Here is a 26134-nt window from a genome sequence, read left to right on the forward strand (position 1 = left end):
GACAGGCCAGCTTGAGGTTGGAGGTGCCCGGTACTAGGGTCCTTTCAGCCAGAGACTGCTATTCTTGCTGGAGTTGGTGGCAGCTTTGTGATGTGGACACCTCATGCACAGTACAGTGAGACCCAAATTTGCTTCATTCTGTTCCTGGGATTTCAGTCCTCAGTTCAGTTGCTGCACATGTAACAATGCTAATTAATATTGGCACAGTCTATAGGGAGTCTAAAGGAAGGATCCATTGTCCTGCAACGATAGATGTTTGCTTTTCTGGGGACTGATAAAAAATTGCTTTTTCTCCCCTTCTCTATTTCCAGACCAATGATGCCGCAGGAAATACCTGGAACTGGCTTTACTTCATCCCTCTCATCATCATTGGCTCTTTCTTCATGCTCAACCTGGTGCTGGGCGTCTTATCAGGGTAAGGCGCCGATGACTTGTCCATCTCCACCTGGATGTGCGGGGCAATAACTGCTTCAGCATGTGGTGGGCGGGGACTGGGACGGGAGGGTGACACACCAGACGCAACACATCGCTTTGGTTTCACTCCCTACCTACCCCCTTTCTCTTCCTTGTAATAGCGTGCCCCTATGAGGCCACCACACAGCTGTAACCTGAGAACACCAGCAGGGCTGGTGAAAAGTCAGTAGCCAAGATGGTCCTGAATTGTCAAGTGTGACTCCAGTTGCCAGGGTTAAGGGAGTTTCATGGAATACACTGACTTAGGGCTTGTCTAGCGAATACTTACTCAAGTGCTGAACTGTAAGCAGATGAGTAGCCCCACTCAAGTCAATGAGGCTACTCTGATGCTTAACATTAAGCATGTGAGTATGTGTTTGTAATGCGTTTGGGTATATTTCCCTCCAGCGATGGTGACAGCCTGCTACTTACTCCCAGATGATGGAGCTACCTTGTCAGCTCATGCAGTGGTAGGGGCTTGTGCCTTGTGTGTGTGGTGGTATCTGTGGCTACATCTACACCACACACAACTTGGGGCAGCGTGTAGGGTATGTGTAGCTACATGTTGCAGTGAAATGCAGGCTGTGTCCATGCGATGGTGTATAGCTACAGGTGTGAGTGAAGGTTCTGGCTGGGGAGAGGCAGTGGGGAAAGGCTCTGGCAGTGGGAGCGGGTGGGTCACTACACTGCCTAGATGGAGGAGACACTGCTTGGGTGTTTAGAGAGCCGAGTAGGGCATAGAGCCTGGGGGTTCAGTGGTGTCTTTACTTGCCTACACTGCTATTTTTACCCGTGCTAGGGGGGCATGCAGTGAATGTACTCTATATGCTGCCATTTGTGCAGTGTAGACGTAACCACTTTGTATGAAACCCCAGTGTTGCCAGCTCCTACGATTCTATTTCATGTCTTGCGATATTTTGTGTTCTTAAAGCCCCATGTGATGGAGTTTCTCTGGCCTTTTCTGCCCCCTGCTGGAGCCATTGGCTCCCTGACACCTGTCTGCTCAAGGAAAATCCACTCAGAGCAGGCTACCAGCAACACAGTCCTCCGGAGGTCTAGAAGGGCCTGGAGGAAATGCAGACCAATCAAGAACCAGCAGACCTGTTAAGAAGGCTTACCTGCTTCTTCTCAGGAGAGAGATGGGGGAGACTGGAGCAGAGGAGGTGTTGCTCAGTGCTAGTCCTGGACCCCACGGCTGGGCCAGGCCCTTGCCTTCGAGTGCTGCAACTAAGTGTTTGCATTTGAAGTTTGGCTTCTTTGCATAAAAGTGCAGACAACCAAATCCTGAGTTTATTTTGTTATCTAAATGTTGAGAGAGTGACACCGATCTGCTCCAAGCAGGTGGCCAAATCTTATGGGTTAAGGTAGGGTTTGGCCCTACAGGGGGCATTATGGAGCAGCCCTACCTGCCACGCCTCAGCTCCTGGAGTCCTGTGATTACAGGAGAATGTCAGCTTCCATTTAAAAAGTGAAAGTAAATGTCTAGCCTTTGTAGTTAGGGAGGCAAGCTTGAACATGTGGAATGTAAGGCTCAAAAAACAGAAGGCAAATAAAAATAACTCCGCTTTATTTTTTTTTAAATGTCATGATGTTTAAGCCAATCACCTGGTTTTGTGTGTTGGGGGGGGATGTGTGTGGACTCAGATTATTTAAATGCATGAAGTTGGTAATACTGAGCCAGGGGTTCATTAAGTTTGGATGTGAGACTTTGGTTTAGCCCATTAGAGAGAGAGCGAGCTGCTAAATTCGGATCCTAACCTGAATGTCCCCAGCATCTGTGGATGTTTGGATCTGGGTTTATCATCCAGAACCATCTCAATAGTACACAAGATCTTACAGTGTGTGCAACTGGGCGCCGGAGCCCCTCTGAGAAACCAGTATTGGGCTTGTGTATGTGCACCTAGATTTCTCTCTCACAGCATGGTTCTCAGCCCCTGGCATAACGATCCCTTGTTTGCTGATTGCCTTTCTGGTAACGAGAGGAGTGTGCAGCTGTGTTGGAGGGAAAGGTTAATGCTGTTCAGATGTAAAAGCCCTTTAATATTGCAGCCTTTGCTCTTTCTCTGTCTTATGTAGCCAAGGAAATAAAACATTCTTCAAAGACCAGATCCATGCCTAGTATTTTTAAAAGAGCCTCAACATCCACAGATCCTCCTGTGTTCAAAGCAGGTGTGGGGGAAAAGTAGGGAGCGGCTTTGTGTGAGGATCAGGAACACTGCCCTGGGGCAGGGGGGGCACAGCTGGCATAAGTTGTGTCAGAAGGTCACGGACAGGGTCGGATTTAGGGGCAGGTGATCCAGGCGACTGCCTGGGGTGCCGGGCTTGTGGGGTGCCGGGCTCAAGGCGCTGGTTTTGTTGTTAATGACAAAAGGGAAAGTAGAATGTTTGAAGTAAAATGTTTCAGGTATTCTGTATGTGGATTCATTTTTCACTAACCTTCTAGAATGTTCTGGATCCTTGTTGAATCTCATGGAACCTTCCAGGCTTGCTTATATATGGCATGAATAAATACTGATTTACAGATCCTAGTGTGCAAATTTATCCTCTTATATGATAAGGATAAATCACGCATGCAAATCGTGCATCAAAGTCGTGAAATGGGCTACAGATGCACTAACACATAAGGTATTCAAAAGTTTAACAAATTGAGCGGGAGGGTCTGAAGATGCTTCTCGCCTGGAGCGCCGTTTGGTCTAGGGCTGGCCCTGGTCACAGAGCAGGCTGGTGTCTGGCCAGCTGAAGAGCTTTGCTTCCCCTTCATTCCTAGATGAGTGTTAGGGGTAATGATGTTCTGTCAGGGCCATTGATCAGGCATCGTCTGATCTCAGAGGAGTTGGCAGAGGGGAAGCTTGTGTCCATACCCATGTGATATCGTACCGAAAGCACTTGTACAGTGGCTGGAGCTGGGGATGGTTCAGTGTTTGCACAATTCACCTGCATGGTTCCCCAGTGTCTCAGCCCAGCTCGGTTAATAAGAGGTTGCTTAATAATAATAATAATAATAATAATGAACAAAAGTTGCAGGCTCCTGTTCTCTTACATTTGGACTCAAGGGTGATCTTGTGACCAAAGCAAGGACTTGAGAGATCTGTTTCTTGCTTTGCCACATGCTTTTTCTGACCTCGGGCAAGTTACTTTGCCACTCCATGCCTCAGTTTACCCATCTGTATTATAGGGGAAATAATACCCACCTCACAGGGAAAGACTGAATTCATTAAGATTTGTAAAGAGCTTCACGAGGAAGATCCCCTGAGGAGAGGCCAAGAGAAAGATCCAAACACTTGTGGCCGATGTTAGCCACGTTGCTTACCGCACTACTGGAAGGTACTAAATATTACGGTGATGAGGAGAGTATAGAAGAAAATGGCAGGTTACTGTTATTAATTTTAGACATGCTGATGATGAAGCCTTGCATTCCTGCAAGCAGTGACCAGTGCCGTTACCTTCCCTGGGAGAGGGCTGGGGAGCATCACTTCAAAGAAATGTGTTTCTGCTGAAATTATAGGAAAAACTCTGTATTTCATGTGAAGAGTCGTTGCCTGCAGAGCATTTGATCATTAAAAGAGAGCCAAAGGGTGAAACCATGACCCAAGTCAAGTCTATGACAGAACTGCCATTGACTTCGATAGGGTAGGATTTCACCCAAGGACTTCTTATTAATCCGCAGTACAGCTGCTCAGTGTGCCGGCTGCACCCAGCAGACACTAGCCCCCTCGGCCATGGACAGCCCCAGCTATATACCAGCTTCCTGTAAAGCAGAGGCACACATGAATTTGGGGCTGAGGGGCTAGTGGGACCAGCACCAAAAGGGTTCACTCTGAAATCGTGTCTTCAGTCTTTATCTGGTCCCCATTATCATTATCTCATTCCGTATGCCCCCGGGAGATAGGGCATTGTACGCCCAAGGAACTGAAGCACAGAAAGGCTAGCTGGCTTGCTCGAGGTCACGCAAAATGTCTGAAGCAGAGTGAGGAATGGAATGCTGGTCTCACAAGCCCCATAATCAATATACCATCCGTCCTCTCATGAGTGTTACTCAGGTGATAATATACATCCAACCCTGGTGTTATCTGGACTGGTGATCTGCCAGGCCACTCCAATCCTTGACTCTGGGAGCCAGCCTTACCCTGCTCTGCTGTGAGAACCCCCGCTCCCGGGATGTTCACGCACAGCCTCTGGCCTGTAAGCTGCTCCCAGTGGGCACTTTTGGCCAGCCACTGCTTGGATTGTGCAACCGAATGACACTAGCCAATATCTCCAGTCCCAGACACAACCGTAGGAACTTCCGTCTTATAGTGTCCGGTTATACCCGCTGGATGCTTTATATGAGTTCATCAGTTTAACAAAGAAATTGATATGTAACAGGCTTGTTATCCCAAGGGGAGTTTCTGACCCGCTTCAAACCAAATGCACTGCTTCAGGTAGAATAAACAAACAAAATTATTAACTACAAAGATAGATTTTAAGTGATTATAAGTCAAGGCACAAGAAGTCAGATTTGGTCAAATGAAATAAAAGCAAAATGCATTCTAAGCTGATCTTAACACTTTCAGTGTCCTTACAAACTTAGATGCTTCTCACCCCAGGCTGGCTGGTTGCTCTTCAGCCAGGATCTCCCCTTTGATAGCACTTCAGTCTCTTGGTGGTGATGTTTGTAGATGGAGGTGGAAGAGAGAGGAGAGCATGGCAAACATCTCTCCTTTTTATCATATTCTTTCTTCCCTCTTGGCTTTGCCCCTCCACCTTCAGCGTCAGGTGAGCATTACCTCATCATAGTCCCAAACTGACCAAAGGAAGGGGGGTGACTCACTTGAGAGTCCAACAGATCCTTTGTTGCTGCCTAGGCCAGTGTCCTTTGTTCCTGTGAGGCTGGGCTGGGTTTGTCCCATACCTGCCCTGATGAGGTGTGAACTGCCCCTCTGCTCTTGGGGAGTTTTTGCCTGGGCTTATTTTAAGCCATGAGGACACATTTTCAGCCTCATAACTACATACATGAAATTACAACCTATTACATTACTATAACAACAATGCTCAGTGCATCATGAGCCTTCTGAAGACACCCGACATGACAAACTTTGCATTGGATACCACACAATCATAAGGATGAACATGGGGGTGTAGGGTGTTCCCCTGAGGTACAGAGTGTCACAACCTTAACCTTGCAAACTACATTGGCATGTATATGGCTTTTTAAAAAATTCGATTTCTAGTTGCGTGTATAGCTTCCACTTGCCACCGTTGGTGACATGGAACAGACTTTTAACTAAATAGCTCTTGGGTATTTATCATTGTGATTAGGTTTTAACTAATTCCTCCCTGATGCCTGGATTAGGCCTCTTTCCCAGAGTGGCAAGGGAAATGCTATAGATTTCTGACCTGTTTAAAGAGACGCCATCATCTCAAAAACCATCATCAATAATAATAAATAACTTTAAACACAAATGAAATTACCTACTTTCCCAGTAGCACTGGAGATTATGAAAAGAGCAGTAATAAAAAAAATCAAATTACTTTTCACCATTTATCTAGGAATTTCTCTTGCTAGCCATTTATACCGCACTCATTGCTATATAGTGTCTGAGTACCGGGCAAAGCTATGTTGTTTGAACAGCTACTACTGTTTCTGGTCCTGTCTACGTTAGAGAGATTTGTACCACTAGTTGGACTCATTTAGAAGCCCTGTACCCATATAAAGCTGGGTTTATACCCAAGTTACTGAGGGAATTGGTAAACCCCGTTTAACATTGGTGCAGTGTGTTTACATTAGGGCTTTTCACTGATGTAGAGTGTCAATAATGTAATACTGGTGCACAGTTCTCTAATGTAGAGAGGACTTAACACGTGGGCTCTCTCTACCATGCTCCTGTACCTTCTCTATGCTGGGAGTTTTGTTTCTTTTCCTCTCTCAGTGGGCAATGCAAATAAACTAGCCTGGTTTGCTTCCTGGTTCTCATGTACTAGTAAAACCTGGCAATGTTTGGGTTGCAAACACTGCTGGTGCGGTATTTGTTTTAAAAGGAAGGCCACATAACCCCTCCATCCCCATCATTTCCAGTGGAAATTAAAGTAAAATAAACAAACAACAACAAACAAACTGGAGAAAAATGTTTGGCTCTTACGTGTTAGTAAAATTGTGATATAAAAGTAACCCTAAACCTCAGACCACACTTGACGTGACGATGTCCCTTGAGTATATGGCTAAAGATGTCATTTAAAGCATGTTGGCTCTGTCATTCAGATTAAATTAGGCTTTCCCTGCTGTATGGCATGGCCCACCCACTCCCCATGCATGCTGATCAAAGTGCTGCCAGCGCTCTTGTAATCACTTAATATTTAAATACCCTCTCAGAATGGCCTTCTCAGATTTCTGCTCTCTTTCATCTGATGCTCATCACTGAAGCGGGTGGCGATTTTCTCTTCCCCAATGCAAATATCATGGATCAAATGGTCAAAAGAGCTTAGCTCCCTTTGAGACACCAAAATAAATGGGCAGATTTTCCAAAGGAGCACATGCCACTGTGGCTACGATGCAATTTTTAGTGAGCTGGCTCGCTCAAAGCTAGCTTGGATATGCTTACACATGGTCTCCAGATTGTAGTGTAGACATAGCCTTGTCATATCAATTCACTGTGACGTTAAGGGTGAGTCTGTAAGGACAAACTCAGTACCTGTTTTCCAGTGGTAATGCAGCTTCACCAGTCTTAGGCCTGGTCTACACGGGGGGGGGGGGGTCGATCTAAGGTATGCAACTTCAACTACGTGAATAGCGTAGCTGAAGTCGAAGTACCTTAGCTCGAATTACTTACCCGTCCTCACAGCGCGGGATCGACGTCCGCGGCTCCCCCGTCGACTCCGCTACCGCCACTCACTCTGGTGGAGTTCCGGAGTCGACGGGAGCGCGTTCGGGGTTCGATATATCGTGTCTAGATGAGACACGATATATCGTACTCCGAGAAATCGATTGCTACCTGCCGATCTGGCGGGTAGTGAAGATGTACCCTTAAACTGCTCAAGACAAGGTTAAGATGTTTTAGCCCCATGGCATGGGTTTTCATGTCTACATTAGTGGCTTAAAACTCGTGCAGCCGAATTCTAGCAGTTGCTGAAATCAAGGTCCTAATTTTGCTAGTGTAGACAAGGCACAAGTCTCTGCAGCAGGAAGAAAGCTGCGTACTCACCATAGCGTGACAGCTGTGTGCAGTCGTGTTCTTCACTTTGGGTTTTCTGAGATTGCGTGCCATTATCCTTTGGAATCATTGGTCAGGGAGGAGTAAGACTAGTAGACTTCAGTGCCAGATATTCCTCTCAAATTCAGCGCATACCCATCCCTTCTCTGCTCTGCAATGAGTCATCAGATTTTTCCCACTCAGGGTGTCTTCTATGTTCCTTTTGAATCCCTAGGGGTCTCCACTCCCCTTCCTTCCCTTACCTATACCGATATCCCCCATCACAGGCACTATCCTTCTAGCTGAGCATGAGGAGGTGAGACGCCCTTCACAGATGACTGATGCCAATAATTCATCTGGCTGGTATCTGTTTTACTGGGCTAACCTCCCACTCATAAACATCAGTGGATGGTGTACTTGATCAAGTTGGACAGATGCAGTGTGTGTTTGGCCATCCATCCATCAACCCAGTCATCCGTGCCCTAGCAAACACATCAAACTGGCTTACGGTGTCCGCCTGCACTCTTCAGTTACACAGACAGCAAAAGCCTTTTAAAGAAGAAAATGTTTACCTCAAAGAAACCAAATTAACAACCCGACCAATCTTTCCCAGGCACCATTCAGCGAGCCCAGCCAAAGTAGGAGTATCTCAGGTTTCATTTACGCTAGCGAACTGGACTGGTTGTACTGATCCGACTTAACCACAAACAGGCCTTTGTATCCATACTAGCCTGGCTTAATCCGTTTACGTTTTGTCCTACATCTGTAGTAGTGCTGTTCTAAACTGTTTCGGTTGCAGTGCCCTCTGGGTACCTATCCCACGATCCCCACCTTAGCTCCTAGAAGCAGTGCCTTCCAGGAGGTGCCACAAGGCCGCTAATGCACTGTGGGGCAGTCGCAGAGGGCCTAGCTGAACAGTTTTCGTTTATTTGCATCCACGTTGGCACTAATCTGATTGTGCTTTAACGGTTTTATTCAGCCCGCTGAAAGGCGGTCTGCCCTAGCTAGTTATTAAACCATTCATAGAGTATGTCAGGGGCTGCCGTGTGGATGGCTGTAAAGTGCTCTCCCTGCTGTAACCGACAACACTGCAGGGTGTGGCTCGGAGTGCTGTGGTCCCCTACGTGGTTGGTAGTGTGCTGGGGGTAGGCTGTGAGATCAGATGCGAGTGCTAGAGATCCTGCAACCACTGGGCTCTTCAGGCTCCAGCGCTGGGTGGATACAAACACTCAAACCCAAAACACTTGTGTGCCTCAAATTGATGAAAGGGTCCTGCCAGGAATAAATGGGGCAGTTGAGCTAGGCGTGGCTTTTTTATAACACGAACAGGAGATCAGCCCATAGTTCCTAACTCGGCCCCTGGGGGCAGTCCAGGGGTCTACAAGGTAACCAGGTCTAGTTATATCCTTGTACACCATCCTCTTGGCAGCAGGCTGCAATTCTGTGTCCTCCTGCTGTGGCCTAAAGCGTGTCCCCCTCCCGGCATCAAGGTGGGTGTGTCTCTGTCCAGCTCTCAGGCCCTCCTGAGTCTCCTCCAGGCTGCCCGCTATCCAGCGTCTGCCAGCATTCCTCCCACAGGAGGAGTGCATAGGGCTGGTCTGTGGGGCAGCGCTTATAGTGTGCCGGGTCGAAGTGGGGGCACGCTGAGCTGGGTTGCCACCTGGGGGAAACCGCCCCACCGATTGGCTGCTCTTCCCTATGAGGTGGGCTAGTGGGGCAAGCAGCCAATCAGAGCTGCAGCAGAAGCTCGGTGGAGCAATGACTGACAGCTCCTCTGCCCCTCCCACTTCCTCTCTCTCTCCCTGCAACACTGGGCCTGGGGAGGGGAAGAGGGAACCCTTGCAGCTCTCCCCCCCCACCCGCCAGACACGGGAAGAACCCAGGAGGGGAAGAGGTGAGGCTGAAGGGCTGACAGAACTGAAGAGGGGGCTGGAGGGTGCAAACAGATCTGGGGGCAGAATTGATGTGGGGACTGGATTGATTTGGGGGCTGAGGAGCAGAATTAATTGCTGGGCAGATGTGGGGGTGAATGATGAGACACCCCGCACCAGCAGTCTTTTCAGACCATGTTCAGCATTGCTGGGAGGGGAGTGAGTAGTTGCAAGTGGCTCACTCCGGGTGTACGTCCAAAACCCTGGATGCTTTTACATCTGAACCTCTTGAGTGTGAAGGATGGTGCTGGTCACTTCCTGAAAACGAGCTTTTCCACAACACTGATGGTGACCCTGGGGGTATTTCCAGCCCAACCAAGAAGCAGGAACAGCCTTTTTGGGGCTTCTGGTCCCAGCTGCAACCAGGAAGTGCGGCGATGCACCAAGATGGTAGCTAGCATCTATTTGTCCTGGTGGAGACATACCTGTGCGTTGTCTAGACCGGCTACGTGCAGGGATAGACAACATCAGCAGCCTTGCTTATATTTAACACCCCAAGCATGTTGTGCGCTCTGCCACAGCCAGATCGACAGCACTGGCTCTGAGCGGCCAGGCAGGGAGGCTCCTTCTGCGGAGGGAGTACTGCTCGATATCTCTCAACACTGAGAATGACTCTGGCTTCAAGGTGCCAGGCTTAATGGATTTCAGTGGATTTGAAGAGCTTGTCTCTGGCTTGAACTAGCAGCTGTTGATTGTCCTGGAAGAGCTACTGCAGCTTTCATGGTTCACTGTAACAACGCGTCTTAAACCTCTCCTGCCACAGCTCATTTTGAGCAGGTCGCGCCCTATCACGGTGCCGTCTGAACTGAACTTTCAATACATCCTCCTCCCGTCGGCTGCTGTTTTCTCAGTGCTGAGGTAGTGTGTCCTAGATTATCATTGCTTCCCATCTCTTACAGCATCCCTGGGGGATTCTGCTTTTCATTCCTTACCCTGGTGTGTTGGGTAACCGTGGCTTCAGTGCTGATTAGTGCAGCCTATTGGCTGAGAGCACCCAGCTCCGTTCAAACCTCATTGAGCCATCTGTCTCAGTGGTTCGATGTGCTAAGTGTCGTGACAGGTTTTTCCCTTTCAGAGGATTCTGCTAGACTGAGATCATAAAACTTCAGCTTGTGAGAGATGCGGAGACTGGAGTACATTGAAAGGCTAATTAATGTATCATAATGGCAAAGAATTCCCCCGTCCTTCTCTTCCCTCATAATGAGGGACAATCGCTCATTTTCCACCCAGATTTACTTCCATCCCACGCTTACCTGCTGCGATCTCACTTTGGCTGCTATCAATTATTTGCCTCAGAAAGGTTGCGTAATGGAAAGGGATGTCAGTGCAATAAATGTATCTTGCATCAATTTCAGATTCCTGCTCTCTTACTCTGGGTGATCTTTATTACGGGGCTTAGCCCACCTTCTGCTCCGCATTAGAACTGCAGACAGAGTCCAAGATGTGTTGATTCTCCCTTCTTTCCCACCGCCACCCCACGTGGGTCACAAACCCACTGCTTTAGAGTGGTAGCCGTGTTAGTCTGTATCAGCAAAAGCAATGAGGAGGCCTTGTGGCACCATAGAGACTAACAAATGTATTAAGCTTTTGTGGGCTAGAACCCACTTCATCAGATGCATGGAGTGGAAAATACAGGAGCAGGTATAAATACGTAAAAAGATGGGAGTTGCCTTACCAAGTGTGAGGTCAGTCTAATGAGATAGCTAAGGATACCAAAGTATATATATAATTGGAGATAAACCAATCTCCTAGAACTGGAAGGAACCTTGAAAGGTCATTGAGTCCAGCCCCCTGCCTTCACTAGCAGAACCAATTTTTGCCCCAGATTGCTAGGTGGCCCCCTGCAAGGATTGAACTCACAACCCTGGGTTTAGCAGGCCAATGCTCAAAACACTGAGCTCTTCCTCCCCCCAAAGGAGGAAAAATAACTTTTGTAGTGGTAATGAGAGTGGCCCATTTCAAACAGTTGACAAGAAGGTGTGAGTAACAGTAGGGGGAAATTAGGTTTAGGTTTTGTAATGACCCAACCACTCCCAGTCTTTATTCAGGCCTAATTTGATGGTGTCAAATTGCAAATTAATTCCAGTTCTGCAGTTTCATGTTGGAGTCTGTTTTTGAAGGGTTTTTTGTTGAAGAATTGCCACTTTTAGGTCTGTTATTGATTGACCGGGGAGATTGAAGTGTTCTCCTACTGATTTTTGAATGTTATAATTCCTGATGTCAGATTTGTGTCCATTTTTTCTTTTGCGTAGACTGTCAGGCTTGGCCAATGTACGTGGCAGAGGGGCATTGCTGGTACATGATGGCATATATCACATTGGTAGACGTGCAGGTGAATGAGCCCCTGATGGTGTGGCTGATGTGGTTAGGTCCTATGATGATGTCCCTTGAATAGATATGTGGACAGAGTTGGCACTGGGGTTTGTTGCAGGGATTGGTTCCTGGGTTAGTGTTTGTGTTGTGTGTTGTGTGATATGTAGTTGCTGGTGAGTATTTACTTCAGGTTGGGGGGCTGTCTGTAAGCGTGGACTGGTCCGTCTCCCAAGGTCTGTGAGAGCGAGGGATCGTCCTTCAGGATAGGCTGTAGACCCATTGCTGTAAACAGCAGAGAGGCTACGTGGTCCCTGCAGAGGTGAGAGCAGAACTTCTGGTCCATGGGCCTTGGGGGAGGCTAGTCCCTGGCCCCTCCCCTTTTTCCTGAAGCCCGCCCCCCCCCCAGATCCCAGAGCACCCCCACCATAGCTGCTGGCCTCCCTGCTCCCGCCCCGGGCTGCCCCAGCACCCCCAGCCCAAGCACTGGGTAGGTGGCATGGCCACAGTACCCCCCCCCCATCCCAGCCTCGGAGCGCCGGGCAGGCAGCACAGTCCCAGTGCCCCCAGTCCCAGCCCTGGAGCATGGGCAGGGCCACACTGGGCTGTTTGGGGAGTCTCAGCCTCCCCCAGCCTATGATACATGGACCATGTTCTGGTCCAAAGTACAGGCCTCTCTCACTTGAGCTCAGGGACCCTTAGTTTGCAGCTGAGGTAGCTGGTCCCTTATTCTGTGTGTGGTCCAGTAAAACAGCAGCTCTCAAACTTTCCAGGCTACTGTGCCCCTTTCAGGAATCTGCTTTGTCTTGCACACCCCAAATTTTACCTTATTTAAAAACTCCTTGCTTACAAAATCAGACATAAAAATACAAAAGTGCCACAGCCACACTGTTACTGAACAATTGCTGACTGTCTCATTTTTACCATGTAATTAGAAAATAAATCAATTGGAATATAAATCTTGTACTTGCCTTTCAGTGTGTAGTACATAGAGCAGTATAGACAAGTCAGTGTCTGTATGAAATTTCAGTTTGTACTGACTTTGCTAGGGCTTTTTCTGTAGCCTGTTGTAAAACTAGGCAAATCTCTAGATGAGTTGATGGACCCCCTGGAAGAGCTCTGAGTTACCCCCAGGGACACACGTACCCCTGGTTGAGAACCACAGCACTAAAGGGTATCACGAGCTGTTTGTCATTCACTCACTCTGTGTTTTAACACACTTACCCCTGTTGGAAGTGAGGTGGAAGATAGAGCCTGTAGTGTAGGAACCAAGGGGGAGACCAGATTAGGTTACGCTGCACGGGGCTGTCCTTTCCCACTGGGATGGAGAGTTGCTGGATCTAGTTCCAGCGTCCCTCAGAACTACCTCTCATTTTCTGGCCCTGTTGAAAATGGCCCTTGACACTGTGGGATAAATGGGGCTGCTGTCCCCTGGCCCCCATCTCAGAGCTGCACTGACATGGGATTGGCAGCGTTGCTTCCTGGACCAGGAAAATAAAATCGAAACTGGTGTAAAGACAAAGAGGCTGCAAGGGCAGGAAAGGGCTCGTCTCTGGGCCTTTCCGCTTGCCCGTCTCCGGGAATACATGGCGCTTTTCTCTGCTCGATTCACGTTTGATTCACTCCATGCTCAAGAGATAGAAATGGTGGCAAAGCCTGGGTTGATGGTGAGCATCGCTCTCCCGGTAATGCTTTCATCCCTTTTCAGCTAGCGGAGGAGAGCTGTTTTTTTCCCTCTGTGCAAGTGATGAGCTGGAAGCAGCAGCAGCAGCCGCTCTGGCTGTGCAGGATTGATCGAGCCTCGACCTTGGCCCGTCCCGAGATAAATGGCAGCTATTAGCAAGGGCTGGTGTCTCTGCCAGCTGGGCTTCTCCTGCCCTCCAGGTAGCCCTGTCTCTGAGTCCAGTCAGGAAGCAACGGGGGGGGGCTGTCTCTCCTACGCACAGCATGACACCGCCAGACGCCAGCCCGAAGGCCAGATGGAGTTGGATAGCACTGGGCATGCTGGGGATTTCATGTAGCTAGTGAGAGCACTGAGGGCAGATCTGCAGCAATGTGCTCTGTCATCTGCATCATCATCAACTCTTACTCCTCCCTCATGCTTCCTCGAAGCGTATGGTTAAATGTTGGCAATTTAATCTTTTGGCTCAGATGCTGGTGTCATTACACGAGTGCCTTTATGCTCCAGAAACTGACGCTGAAAAAAGGCACCTTCTCACTCGGGGCATCTGCTTCCTGGGTGGCTCTCGAGCCCGTCGGTTTACTGGTGCTGCCACTTTTCCATTAGCGTCAACGCTGCAGTGGCAGCGCAGCTACTGGGCCAGGCAGGGGCTGCAGAAAGCTGTGCACGCAGCAGTGCTGGCATGATTCTGCGGCGTGGTGGAGGTGGGAGAGATGGGGAGAGCCTGAACAGGGAGGCTGCAGCCCCAGTGCACTGCAAAGCTGAGCTCCACGGGGGCTACGTTCAGGGGCATAGCTACAATGGTGCAAGTAGTGCAGTCGCACCAGGTTCACGAGGCTATGGGGGCTCACTTTAGGCACCATGGTAGTTACCCCACAGGCTACCTGTAGGCAGACAGGGCGCTCCCACACCCTCTCCAGGGGCAGTCAGCCTAGCGAGATGAGGGATGGCCTATTGCAGGCTGAGGGAAGTGCAGAGACATAGCTGGTATAGCCACTGCCAGGAGGATCCATCAGCTGTATTCTCCACAGTGCAGGAGCAGCCACAGAATTGCTCCATGGCCAGGGATGACAGCGTGCCCTCCTTTCCTCCCAACAGCTGTGCACCTCCCCGTGCAAACCCCATCAGCAGGTCCGATCTATGCTGCTAGCGCAGCAGTGCCTGCAACGGGCACACAGCTCCATGCGCTGGCGTTGATGCGCCGCCTCGCCCCAGCATCGGGCGCCATGGTTGCTGCTTCTGTTACGCCATCCCTGCAATTGCTTCCGTTCGGAGGGGAATGCCCAGGAATGAGGCTGAAAGGCACCAGCTGTGCACAGCTCCTAAGGAAGGCACATGAGAGCAGACACATACCCTTCCTTCTCCATGGCTCTCAGAACCCGCTCTCCGGTTTGATGCATCCAAAGTGACAGGGCAGTCGGCCGTTCCCGTGGGAGGCAGTGCTGCAGCCAAAGCCATCTCAGTTCTGTTAGAAGTTTCCTGGTGATGTTTTGTCAAATGCTTCACTTCCCTAATTTTATGTCATCTCATCCCAGCCCAGTTATGCCCCCTTGTATTGCTCTAAACAATTCCTCCTTGGTCTGGGTGTGTACAGCTTTCTTGCACCCGTAGATTGTGACCACCTCCCTTCCAAGTGATTTCCTAGCCAAGCTAGACATATTTAATTCTTTCCCTCCTAAACAGAAAGGAAGGATGGCCCAGTGGTTATGCTGCTAGCCAGGGATTTGGAAAGACTCCGTTCAATTTTCTACTCTGCTACAGACTTTGTGCATGACCACAGGTAAATTGCTTAGCCTGTCTGTGCCTCGATTCTCCATCTGTGAAATGGGGGTAATAGTGCTACCTTACCTCACAAGCCTATTGTTAAGATTAAATGTGTTAAAAGTAGTGAGGTACTCAGATAGTACTATCTGATTGGGAAGGGGGGGAGCAGGCCTATACATAACTAAGATAAATTTGTGTCCTTCAGTCTTCACTGATCTCTCTTCACTTCATTTATGTGTTTTTGGTAGCAAGGTGCCAAAAACATAGGGTGACCAGATGTCCCTGTTTTATAGGGACAGTCCCGATATTGGGGGCTTTTTCTTCTATAGGCGCCTATTACCCCCCACCCCCATCCCGATTTTTCACACTTGCTGTCTGGTCACCCTCCAAACACAGTATTCTCCACATGGTCACACCAGAGCCAGATAGCCATGGACTTGTGTCTTTCCTGCTCTGCACCCTGATACCTCTGTGCATGCAGCCTCCAATTGTGTTGGCCTATGCTGCTACCATGATGCATTGCAAAATCCTCTTTAATTTGTGGCCCATTGTCACTCCTGGATCTCTCTTGACTTGTGGCTGCCTGCGTGTCTCTCCCCTCCCACCATACATAGGCTTCAGATTATTTCCCCCCAGATTTACTTGCCTTTGTTTTTCTAAAGACAAATTTCATTTTATTTTCCACCTGTGTTTGTAACCTCTCAGCAGCTGCTCTGGTTAGTGCATTGAAGATAAAGATGTTCTCTCCTCGCCTCGCCCATCCCTCCCCCATGGCTCCGATCTGCTGGTATGAATAATTCAGCTGCTGCTGAGCCTGCCTTTGTTCTTTGCACAGAGGAGCTTTTCTGAGCAACACCAAAGGTTGGCATCTTTGAGGTGGTCAGGCTGTGGCCGCATGCTGGGACATGCGAAGGTTGGCACGATGGGGGTCTCTGTTCTCTTGCAGCCATCTCCCTGACCTACCATTTCAGGCTCCCAGAGGTCTGCCGCATCGCAGGGCGAGTTGGTGGGCTTCTACCTAAATTATTCAGCTTCCAAAAGAGTTCAAAGGGTTGCTGGCCCTGTTTCAAGTGAAAGTTCCCCACTGAAAATACATCCATCTGGAGCTAAACAAGGCAGGAATCAAAGGAAAGAGAGCCTACGTTTAACCCTGCTCAGGTCCTGAGCTTTGCTACTGTATCTCAAATCCCCTGCCTCTTTTTCCACTGTCTTTTTCTACCTCCTCTTCATGGCTGCCTAACCACTCTCCATTTTAATTCCTGGACCCATTCCTAAGCATCCTTAGAAGTCAATAGGATTGACAGATGCTCAACATGGAATGGCATCTGCATTTGCAAATTCATCTGCATTTGGCAATGCTTTGCACTTTGCAGGATTGGTCCCCTGTCTTCTAACTTTTTTCTTTTCTTTTCTTTTCTCCTTAGGGCATGCTCATTGCTTTTTGTCTCTCCTAGGGTAGGTTAGCAGTGATTAAATGGATGTTAGAGTCACCGAAGGTTGGTGTCCATATGTCTTTTAGTTGTATAAACAGAATCACAAAGTGGCTGCTTTTTGCTGCAGCCGGGAGGGATTGCATGTTACAATGGATTTACTGTGCTCCAGGAAGACACAGCAGAGATGAACCTGCAGAATAAATTCTTCCCCTGGAGCAAGGATCTGCTTCTCATAAACACTGGAACACTAATGTGGTTACTGAGGGAAGCGTAAGGACATTAACAAGATCGGATTCCCAGTGAGACGAGCTGCAGGGGCTTTGAAGGACTTTGTAGCTGGGATTTGCAGGAGGGGAGAATGTGAGCTTGCTGCAGAAAGGGTGGGCTGGCAGGTGCAGCTGACAACCACCTGAGGAGAAGCAGCATGTTGCAACAAAGGAGGCCAAATTCAAGATGGAGCAGCCTCAGGAACAAGCGCTCTATGGGCTGGCAGGGATTGATAACAATGGAGGGATGTACCGACTACAGTCTGGCCAAAGACAGGATACTGGGTAGATGGACCATTGGTCTGACTCAAGATGGCCGTCTTGGTAACCCATGCAGCTGTGACACTGCTGTCTTTAGACATGTGGCACGTCCCACCCTGGAATGGCTTTCTTCATCAGAAGCAAGATGGCCACAGAATGAAAGGGAAGGCTAAGCAAAACCCACCATTCCTCTTCTCCCACCCCACAGGACAGCTGAATGAGCCAGAGAAGTCTAAGGAACCTGCTCCCTCCCACCATCCCTTAAGTCTAGCCAAGTGTTCCTGCTTATGTGTGGATGCTTTTGATGATGGAGACACAGTCACTGTCAGGCCATGGGGAAAGGGTTAGAATATCACCCCATTCCGTGAGCGGAGAAGCAGACTGAATGCCCCCAAGATTAGGCCTGTCAATGATTCAGTGCCCCAGACCAAACCAGGCTGGATCCTACGTGACATACCAGGGCACAATCTAAACTAGTGGGGGGCTGTGTCACCCCGATATGCAATGCTGGGTGCCTTACAATGCTTTGCTGTAGTAGCTCCCACCTGGGATGCTCACAACCAACCTGCCAGCATGCAATGCCAGCTACACCCTGGCTCTCACCAGCCTTGGTTATACTTCAGGGTGACCCCAGCTTGCCCCCAGTCCCAGATCTTCCCCCCAGGAATGTGTGTTGTCTACTGCCCAGCCCTCTCCTGGGAAGTACAAATCTATTCAGTCCATTATTCCTTTAAGGGAATAATAGGACAGTTTAATATTTTAAATAGTTATCCAGACACTTCAACTTTAACACTCTGGATTAGAGAAAACAGTAAAACAAGTTTATTAACTACAAAGAGAGATTTTACATGAGTACAAGTAATTAGGCATAAAAGTCAGAAATGGTTATAAGAAAAATAAAGAGAAAATGTTTACTGGTGTCTAACTGAACAAACTGTATTAGATTCAAGCAAAATTTCTCACCACGTGCCTCCAGCAAGGTTCTGACCAGACTCTTCAGGTCAGAACTCTGCCCCCAAAGTCCAACAGCTGTTTCCTTTTGTCTTCTCAGGTGCAGAGAATGCAGCGGGCAGGGAGAGGGGAAGGGGTGTCTTGGGGTGTCTGCCTCTTGTCTTTATAGTCCTGTCCCTCCTTGGAGAAGCATTTCCAGCTGGGAGCAAGGTGACAGGCAGTCTAGTGAAGAAAGGAAACTGTGCTGTTTCTTTGCTGATATATAGATTTTTGTCCTTGCTCCCTTCCTGGCCAAAGAATGGCCACTTAGAATGTAATGATTCAGAATATTGGGAATCATTAAGAAAGTGATAGATAATAAGACAGAAAATATAATATTGCCTCTATATAAATCCATGATACGCCCACATCTTGAATACTGTGTGCAAATGTGGTCACCCCACAAAGATATATTGGAATTGGAAAAGGTATGGAGAAGGGCAACAAAAATTATTAGGGGTATGGAACAACTTCTATATGAGGAGAGGTTAAAAAGGCTGGGACTTTTCAGTTTGGAAAAGAGATAACATAAGGTAGGATAAGGTGGACTAAGGGTACTAAAAGGTGGATAGAAAGCTGGCTAGATTGTCGGGCTCAATGGGTAGTGATCAACAGCTCAATGTCTAGTTGGCAGCTGGTATCAAGCGGAGTGCCCCAGCGGTCGGCCCTGGGGCCAGTTTTGTTCAACATTTTTATTAATGATCTGGATGATGGGATTAATTGCACCCTCAGCAAGTTTGCAGATGACACTAAGCTGGGGGGAGAGGTAGATAGGACGCTGGAGGGTAGGGATAGGGCCCAGAGTGACCTAGGCAAATTGGAGGATTGGGCCAAAAGAAATGTGATGAGGTTCAACAAGGACAAGTGCAGGAAGGAAGAATCCCATGCACCGCTACAGGCTGGGGACCGACTGGCTAAGCAGCAGTTCTGCAGAAAAGGACCTAGGGGTAACAGTGGATGAGAAGCTCGATATGAGTCAGCTGTGTGCCCTCATTGCCGAGAAGGCCAATGGCATATTGGGCTGTATAAGTAGGAGCATTGCCAGCAGATCGAGGGAAGTGATTATTCCCCTCTATTCGGCACTGGTGAGGCCATACCTGGAGTATTGCATCCAGTTTTGGTCCCCCCACTACAGAAGGGATGGGGACAAATTGGAGAGAGTCCAGCAGAGGGCAACGAAAATGAATAGGGGGCTGGGGCACATGACTTACAAGGAGAGGCTGAGGGAACTGGGGTTATTTAGTTTGTAGAAGAGAAGAGTGAGGGGACATTTGATAGCAGCCTTCAATTACCTGAAGGGGGGTTCCAAAGAGGATGGAGCTCGACTGTTCTCAGTGGTGGCAGAGGACAGAAGAAGAAGCAATGGTCTCAAGTTGCAGTGGGGAAGGTCTAGGTTGGATATTAGGGAACACTGTTTCACTAGGAGGGTGGTGAAGCTCTGGAATGGGTTAGCTACGGAGGTGGTGGAATCTCCATCCTTAGAGGTTTTTAAGGCCCAGCTTGACAAAGCCCTGGCTGGGATGATTTAGTTGGTGTTGGTCCTGCTTTGAGCAGGGGGTTGGACTAGATGACCTCTTGAGGTCTCTTTCAACCCTAATATTCTCTGATTCTATATGATTGAGGTCTATAAAATCATGACTGGTGTGGAGCAAGTAAATAAGGAAGTGTTATTTACTCCTCATAATATAAGAATTAGGGCCACCAAATGAAATTAATAGGCAGCAGGTCCGTGGGAGATTTTAGGCCAGTTTTAATTTCCTGAAAGGTTTGGAGAAGACTGAGAAGTATACAACATTTAGGAGAACTATCTTCACCAAACCTCTGGGCCTTTTGACGTTCCTGGTCACATCAAGGGTAGATTAAAACTAAGTTGGTCCCTGATCCACCAGTATTTTGGGACACCGCCAACCCCTTAAAATGGCGCCTCTTCTCCTCTCCCCTGACAAACTCCCCCACCCACACAGGCCCCCCCCCCCCGAACAGCTCTTGCCTTCCTCCCACTCCTCAGTCTTTAATTTTCCTGCCAAATGAGGCAAACCAGCATGCGGCTGTCTGGCACCACTCAGGCAAGCTTGGCACCACCACATGCTATGCTGACAGATTCACTGCTGCACTCACTCTTCCTCTGACTGTGGGGTCTGGATCCCAGGGAACCAAAGATGTTGCCTTATTCCAAATCTTATTTTCAGCTTGAATTAGGTGTCAGCTGTCCTTTTCTCTAGGCTGTTGAATGACTAGGCTGTTTAACATACTGCTTGCTATTCCCTAGCAAGCCTGTTCTTGGGCACTGCCCTACATTCAGTAACAATAGCTTCCAAATTTAGCCTCTGCAGGGCTCATCCATCTCGCTCAGCCTACTTTATTTTTCCACCGAGAGAATTCTCTTCAGCCAGTGACCAACCCAGACTCTGCAACATCTGCCTGGCTTGCCAGCCCTAGAAGGAAGAACAGCCTTCTCACCAGTTGTGTTCATACGGCTGGGCTTCAGTTGGATGGGATTATGTTTTCCCACACAGTGCTGCGTGCCGTTAGCTTCCTGCATGCTGTGCACTGCAGATTCAGTGCCGCTCTTCATCAGTGGAAGGTCAATTCCCAGCTGAGGTGACGGAGCTCTAGGCATCTGAACTAGGTTCTGTTTCACAAACTAAAGGGGCGTTTGCATGCACCCAACTCATCTCTTTTTGAGCATGGGATGGTGATGAAGCTGTTCTGCTAGGTCTGTGCTTCAGTTTCTCTCTCTGCTTGTACTGAACATGGCTTTCAATTCAATAGCCTATGGCTGCCATCCTATTTTAGGAACTGTGTTCTGATAATTTATGTACAGCACAGTTATATGGCTCTGTATAAGAAGGTAATTGTATATAATAATAATAATGATTAATAAACAGTACATAGCACCTTTCATCTGAGATGGGTAAATGTTAATGTCCCCATTCTACTGATGGGGAAACGAGGCTCAGGGAGGTTGAAGGACATGGCTGAGGTCACACAGGAAGTCAGGAGTAGCTGACCCAGAGAGGCTGGTAGGAAAACCAAGAACAACGGCCAGATTGTCCGACACTTGCATTTCAGGGTACGTCTACACTACGGGATTATTCCGAATTTACATAAACCGGTTTAGTAAAACAGATTGTATAAAATCAGCTGATTTGCTCTAAAGTGGCAGAGCTAACCCTGAGACCTGCTCTGCAGACCCACAGAAGGAAGCCAAGGGTTTGGATGCTGTGACACAGTTTATGTCACTGCCAGAGGAAATTGTGGAAACCACATTGCTTGAAATATTTACAGCTAGCATGGATAAACCACTTGGAAGACCTTCATCAGGCAATAATCCCCTGTTGGTCCTGGTGGTGATTAGATTAGTTTAATGGTCTCTTCTTTTCCTTAGCTATGATTTCCCTCAAAATGGCCATCCTGACATTTTTTACACCCTGATTTACTTTCATCTTCTACCCACCCAGGGGTTGACCACCCTTTGTGTCTCTTCCTACTGACTGGCTCCAGCAACTTGAACAGCCGGCTGCTCTGAGCAAAAGAAGTGACTCCTTTAGCTCAAGTGGTTTTCATGCTAAAGGTCCTGGGTTTGCTCCCTGTTCATGAGTGTGGTGTCTCCATGTGATTTATTACAGATATATTCCTTATGTAGTCCTTATAATGTTTGATTGTCTTGTATCCAAGCAAAGAGTTGAGTATGGATTTCGCCACAGTGAGGCCTCCCGGCTGCCAGCCTCACTATGGCGAACTATGGTGTGGGGAGAACCTCTTTGGTGCCATGGTCTCACTGTTCCCCCTTGCTGGTGCCCAGCCAGCAAGGAGCTCCTGGGACAGGAGAGAGTGAGGTGGAGGAGGAAGCAGCAGGGAGCCATCAGGGAGCATGTAGGGGGACAGTCTGGCTTCTGGGAGCACATACATGGACAGGGAGGTTGATGGGAGGCTGAAGGGGATGATGGGAATTTGAGTTAAATTATTCCAAGACTCCATGTTCCCACTACCCCTCGCCCCAATCCTGTCGATTGCCTTGGTAAAAGTGGGGTATGATGGGAGAAATGTTTAGAACCAACTGCATTGGGCTATGTAGATGGCTGCCTCCATCAGCACCTAGGTAACCTAGTACTGTCTTGGATCACCAGACTTAGGTGGAGTTTATGCCCGGGAGGGGTGGGGGTGCTTTTCCCTTTGTACATACCACCTTATTCACAAGAGTAAATCAATGAAACCACCTGTGAAATTTTGTTCCATCACCTTGAACCACTCTGAGTCTGTCTCTGGTGCCAGCACGTTGAACTCATTTGCATAACAGTAGGAGAAAGAGAAGAGGGATCCCTGGAGATGGTTGTCTCCAGCTCCAGCTTGCAGTGTATTATTGGAGAAGCTGCTGCCCGTCCTGTGGATAGATAAGGCCTTTCCGTCTCCAGGGCTGTCAGTCTGGCATCCTTCACCAGCAGCATTAAATTCACAATGAAAAAGAGCGAGGAAAAATCTCCTCTCCTAAAGGTAGAGCTTGGTGTGTGAAAGGCTAGATAGCCCTGCCTGCGTGAGTCACTGCTGTTCGCTTCTCACCTCATAGCTCCCCGGTGACAGCACTCTCTTGTGCTTCATCTACCTCTTGCGCTAAGTATGAGTGAGACCATGCTGCAGAGCATCCACCCACTGAAATGTAGAAGGCCGCAGTCTGTGGGAACTAGCCCCACTGTGTGAACGTGGCACAATTCTGGGAATCACCCGACAAGGAATAGTCCTGTCGGTTGAGAGCTGCTCTACTGTGTGGCGAGATGCCCGGACAGCTCTTTCCTGCTTTCACTTCTGTGACACTGTGAGGGATTTTTGGTTGTCACTAGTGTGAAAATAACAATTTTACTAAATAAATCAGAAGGTTTATTTAATGCCAACCACCCCCATCTCTGGGTCCTTCTGTGCTCTCAGCTAGAGCTGGATGAAAATTTTCTAACACATTATTTTTAATATTTAATTTTTAATGGAAAATGGCTTTTGGATTTAACAGAAATTTGTGAACATTTTGGAGGGAGGGCAGTTGTCAAAACCCCCCAAACTGGAAAACTTGAGAATTTGTTGGTTTTCAGTTTTGTGCCAAAACAAACAAAACACCAAAGAAAAATGTTTAAGAAAGTGTGTGTGTGTGTGTGTGTGTGTGTGTGTGTGGCAGGGTGCATTTTTGTTGAAAAATTTAATGGATGGGAAAAATTATCTCCCCCACTGTGAGCAGATGCACGGGGATAGTCCTCTGTTTCCACCAGGGCATCTACACTTCACCACCAGGAAAACCCTTCCCCAAAGTGCCCTTGTCTGCAGTCCAGGTGGCTTGGGCGGCAGCTGCTTAATCACACCATAGAGTCAATGAGAAGTGAATTGAGGTGCTCCTTCCTCCACAGCTTTGTCCAAACTCAGCCAGCATTGGAGAACAAGAGACCTGGCCTGGGATTCAGCCTTGTTCTTGCATGTGGCAGTGTTATAGCATATAACCTTAGGATTAAACATATTCCATTTGTGGCTGTACCGGGCAGAGGTCACTGCAACATGTCTCCAGGGGCTGTATCTGTGATAGTTGATTACGTGCAACTTCCTCTGCTAGTCAGTGTTGGCTGGAGCCTGTCACAGCATCCAACCTCACGTCTTACAAGCAGGGTGTCAGTCAGCCTGGTTAGGAGCTACAGTACTACAGTCTTGTGCCCTAGCACACTCATTCACTGCAGGATCTAAACCCACTAGTCAATAGCCAAGAACATATTTAACCCCAGCTAGGATTTACTTTTCCCTGGGCCCAGATTATGACTGGTGGTGCTGGTGGGGGGATGTGTATGTGCAAGGGACCTCCCTCCACATCTTAGGTGCATTGCTCAAGAGCCAGGAACATTCATAGTCCCTGCACTCAGGCGATCTCAAAGACTGCTCTGTCCGGGCCCACTGCAGCGGACCTTGCCCAGAAGGGGACAGGGGAGACTTTGGCGCCGCTTGTGTGCCTCCCACTGCTCTAAATCTTGGACAGGGCACAGGGTAAGCACAGTCCTTCATGACACTCTGCCTGGAGCTCTGCAACACCACATCACCTCCTACTCGGGGCTGTGCTTATCTGGCACCATCTAGCCCTGCATTGTTTGCAGTGGAACAACACTGTATAGCAGCAATCATAGCCCAGCTGAGCCTCCACGCCCGGCAGTTTTATACGAGTACCGTCACTGCCCTGGCGCTGTCAGATCTCATTCCTCCTCTCTCTGAAAGAAGTCAAAACTGACTGGAGGTCCCACAGCCTGGACCGCTGGGCACTGAACCAGAAAGGAGAACATTAAAAAAAGACAGAGAGGAAAATCAGTATCCCTGCTGACACGTGCAGGTTTGCGAATCGCAAGCTAGACACCCAGCGAATACCAAGGCAGGCACTTGAGACCGGGAGTGACACAACTGCTCCTCCACCCAAAGGATGGGGTCATGAGTTGTGCTGTTAGATGTGGGAGGGGAGAGGAGAGGCATGAGATTGAGATTGAAGAGCAGAATAACGGCACAGTTGATGGCAAGTATCAGCTGGTAGCCGGTCGCGCTGTGCAGTGAATCAAGCTCTCACTGCAGTCCCTTCGAAACGGGTCAGACAGTGTCTCCAGACTAAGCTGAAGTGTCAGCTTTGACAGATGAAATGAAAATCATGAAGCTGCCTCAGGCACCTCTAATCCCCTACCCCCAGCCTTGCTGGTTTTTAACCATAGCACATGTTTGGATAACAGGGTTGGATGCTTTGAATGGGAATCTAGAAAAGAACAACAAAAATTAACTGGAAGGCTGCGGGGACTGGCCAAGCTTGGCTTAGTGATGACTAACTGGAGGATGAGAGGATCATCTGTAAGTACTTGGAAGGTGTGGACACCAAAGGTCCAATCCTGATCTCCCTCACACCACTTTTACCCAAGTGTAAACTCCATTGGCTTCAGTATAGTCACTCCTGATTTACCCCCAGGTGAGATCAGAATCAGCCACAAAGTGAGTGAGGGACTGGGCAGGGAAATTCAAAGCTGTGTTACTGGGAGTCAATGAATTGAAACTGAGGGTATGTCTACACTACCCACCGGATCGGCGGGTAGTGATCGATCTATTGGGGATCGATTTATCGTGTCTAGTGTAGACGCAATAAAATCAATCCCCAATAGCTCTGCCGGAACTCCACTGCGGTGAGAGGTGGAAGCGGAGTCGACGGGGGAGCGGCAGCGGTTGACTCGCCGCCATCCTCACAGCCAGGTAAATCGACCTAAGATACGCCGACTTCAGCTACGCTCTTCGCGTAGCTGAAGTTGCGTATCTTAAGTCGACTCCCTCCCCCCCAGTGCAGACCTAGCCTTTGCAAAGGGAACGTCAGGTAAGTATTAGGAAAAGCTTCTAACAGTGATGTGTGTTAGGCTGCAGAATAGCCTCACAAGGGAAGTGGTGGATACACCATCACTAGGGTGATTTAAACACAGATTAGAATATAATGTGTAAGAGATTCCTGCTCTGGCTGGGGGATACATTAGATGACTCCGTGTTCCGGGTACTTTCTGGCAGACTCCTCTTTACAGTTCCGCTTTGACTATGGATTTCCATGTCATTTTAGCAGCTAATGGGACTTCCCGGATCCTCAGCCTAGGGTTGTGTGAGGTGCTTGACCATAACTGCCAAGTGCCCACCAGCACTCTTGATTCAAGTTTGACTTGCATTGGTGAACCTCCAGCCAGGCCCGTGAAAGTTCAGAGATGGGCTAAAACTCCCCATTCCGAATTCTAAAAGGCTGGCTGTGCCCTGATCGCGTTCAGAGTGACTAGTCCTACAGGGAGCTCCGCTGTGGGACAATATTTTGATCTTTATTAAGTTGTGGTTCTGGGAAGAGCAGAGGTTTTTG

At 48.6% G+C, this 26134-nt stretch overlaps 1 protein-coding gene across 1 annotated transcript in view; it reads left to right on the forward strand.

The window, feature by feature from the left end:
- Positions 1 to 26134, forward strand: part of CACNA1B (calcium voltage-gated channel subunit alpha1 B) — a 491615-nt gene that overhangs the window by 252242 nt on the left and 213239 nt on the right. The window contains exon 7 of the mRNA XM_044993192.1: positions 312 to 415. Within this exon, the coding sequence (XP_044849127.1) occupies positions 312 to 415 (104 nt within the window). The remainder of the gene's footprint in view (positions 1 to 311; positions 416 to 26134) is intronic.

This window comes from Mauremys mutica, chromosome 18 (genome assembly GCF_020497125.1).
Source record: "Mauremys mutica isolate MM-2020 ecotype Southern chromosome 18, ASM2049712v1, whole genome shotgun sequence".
NCBI classification, from domain to species: Eukaryota; Metazoa; Chordata; order Testudines; family Geoemydidae; genus Mauremys; species Mauremys mutica.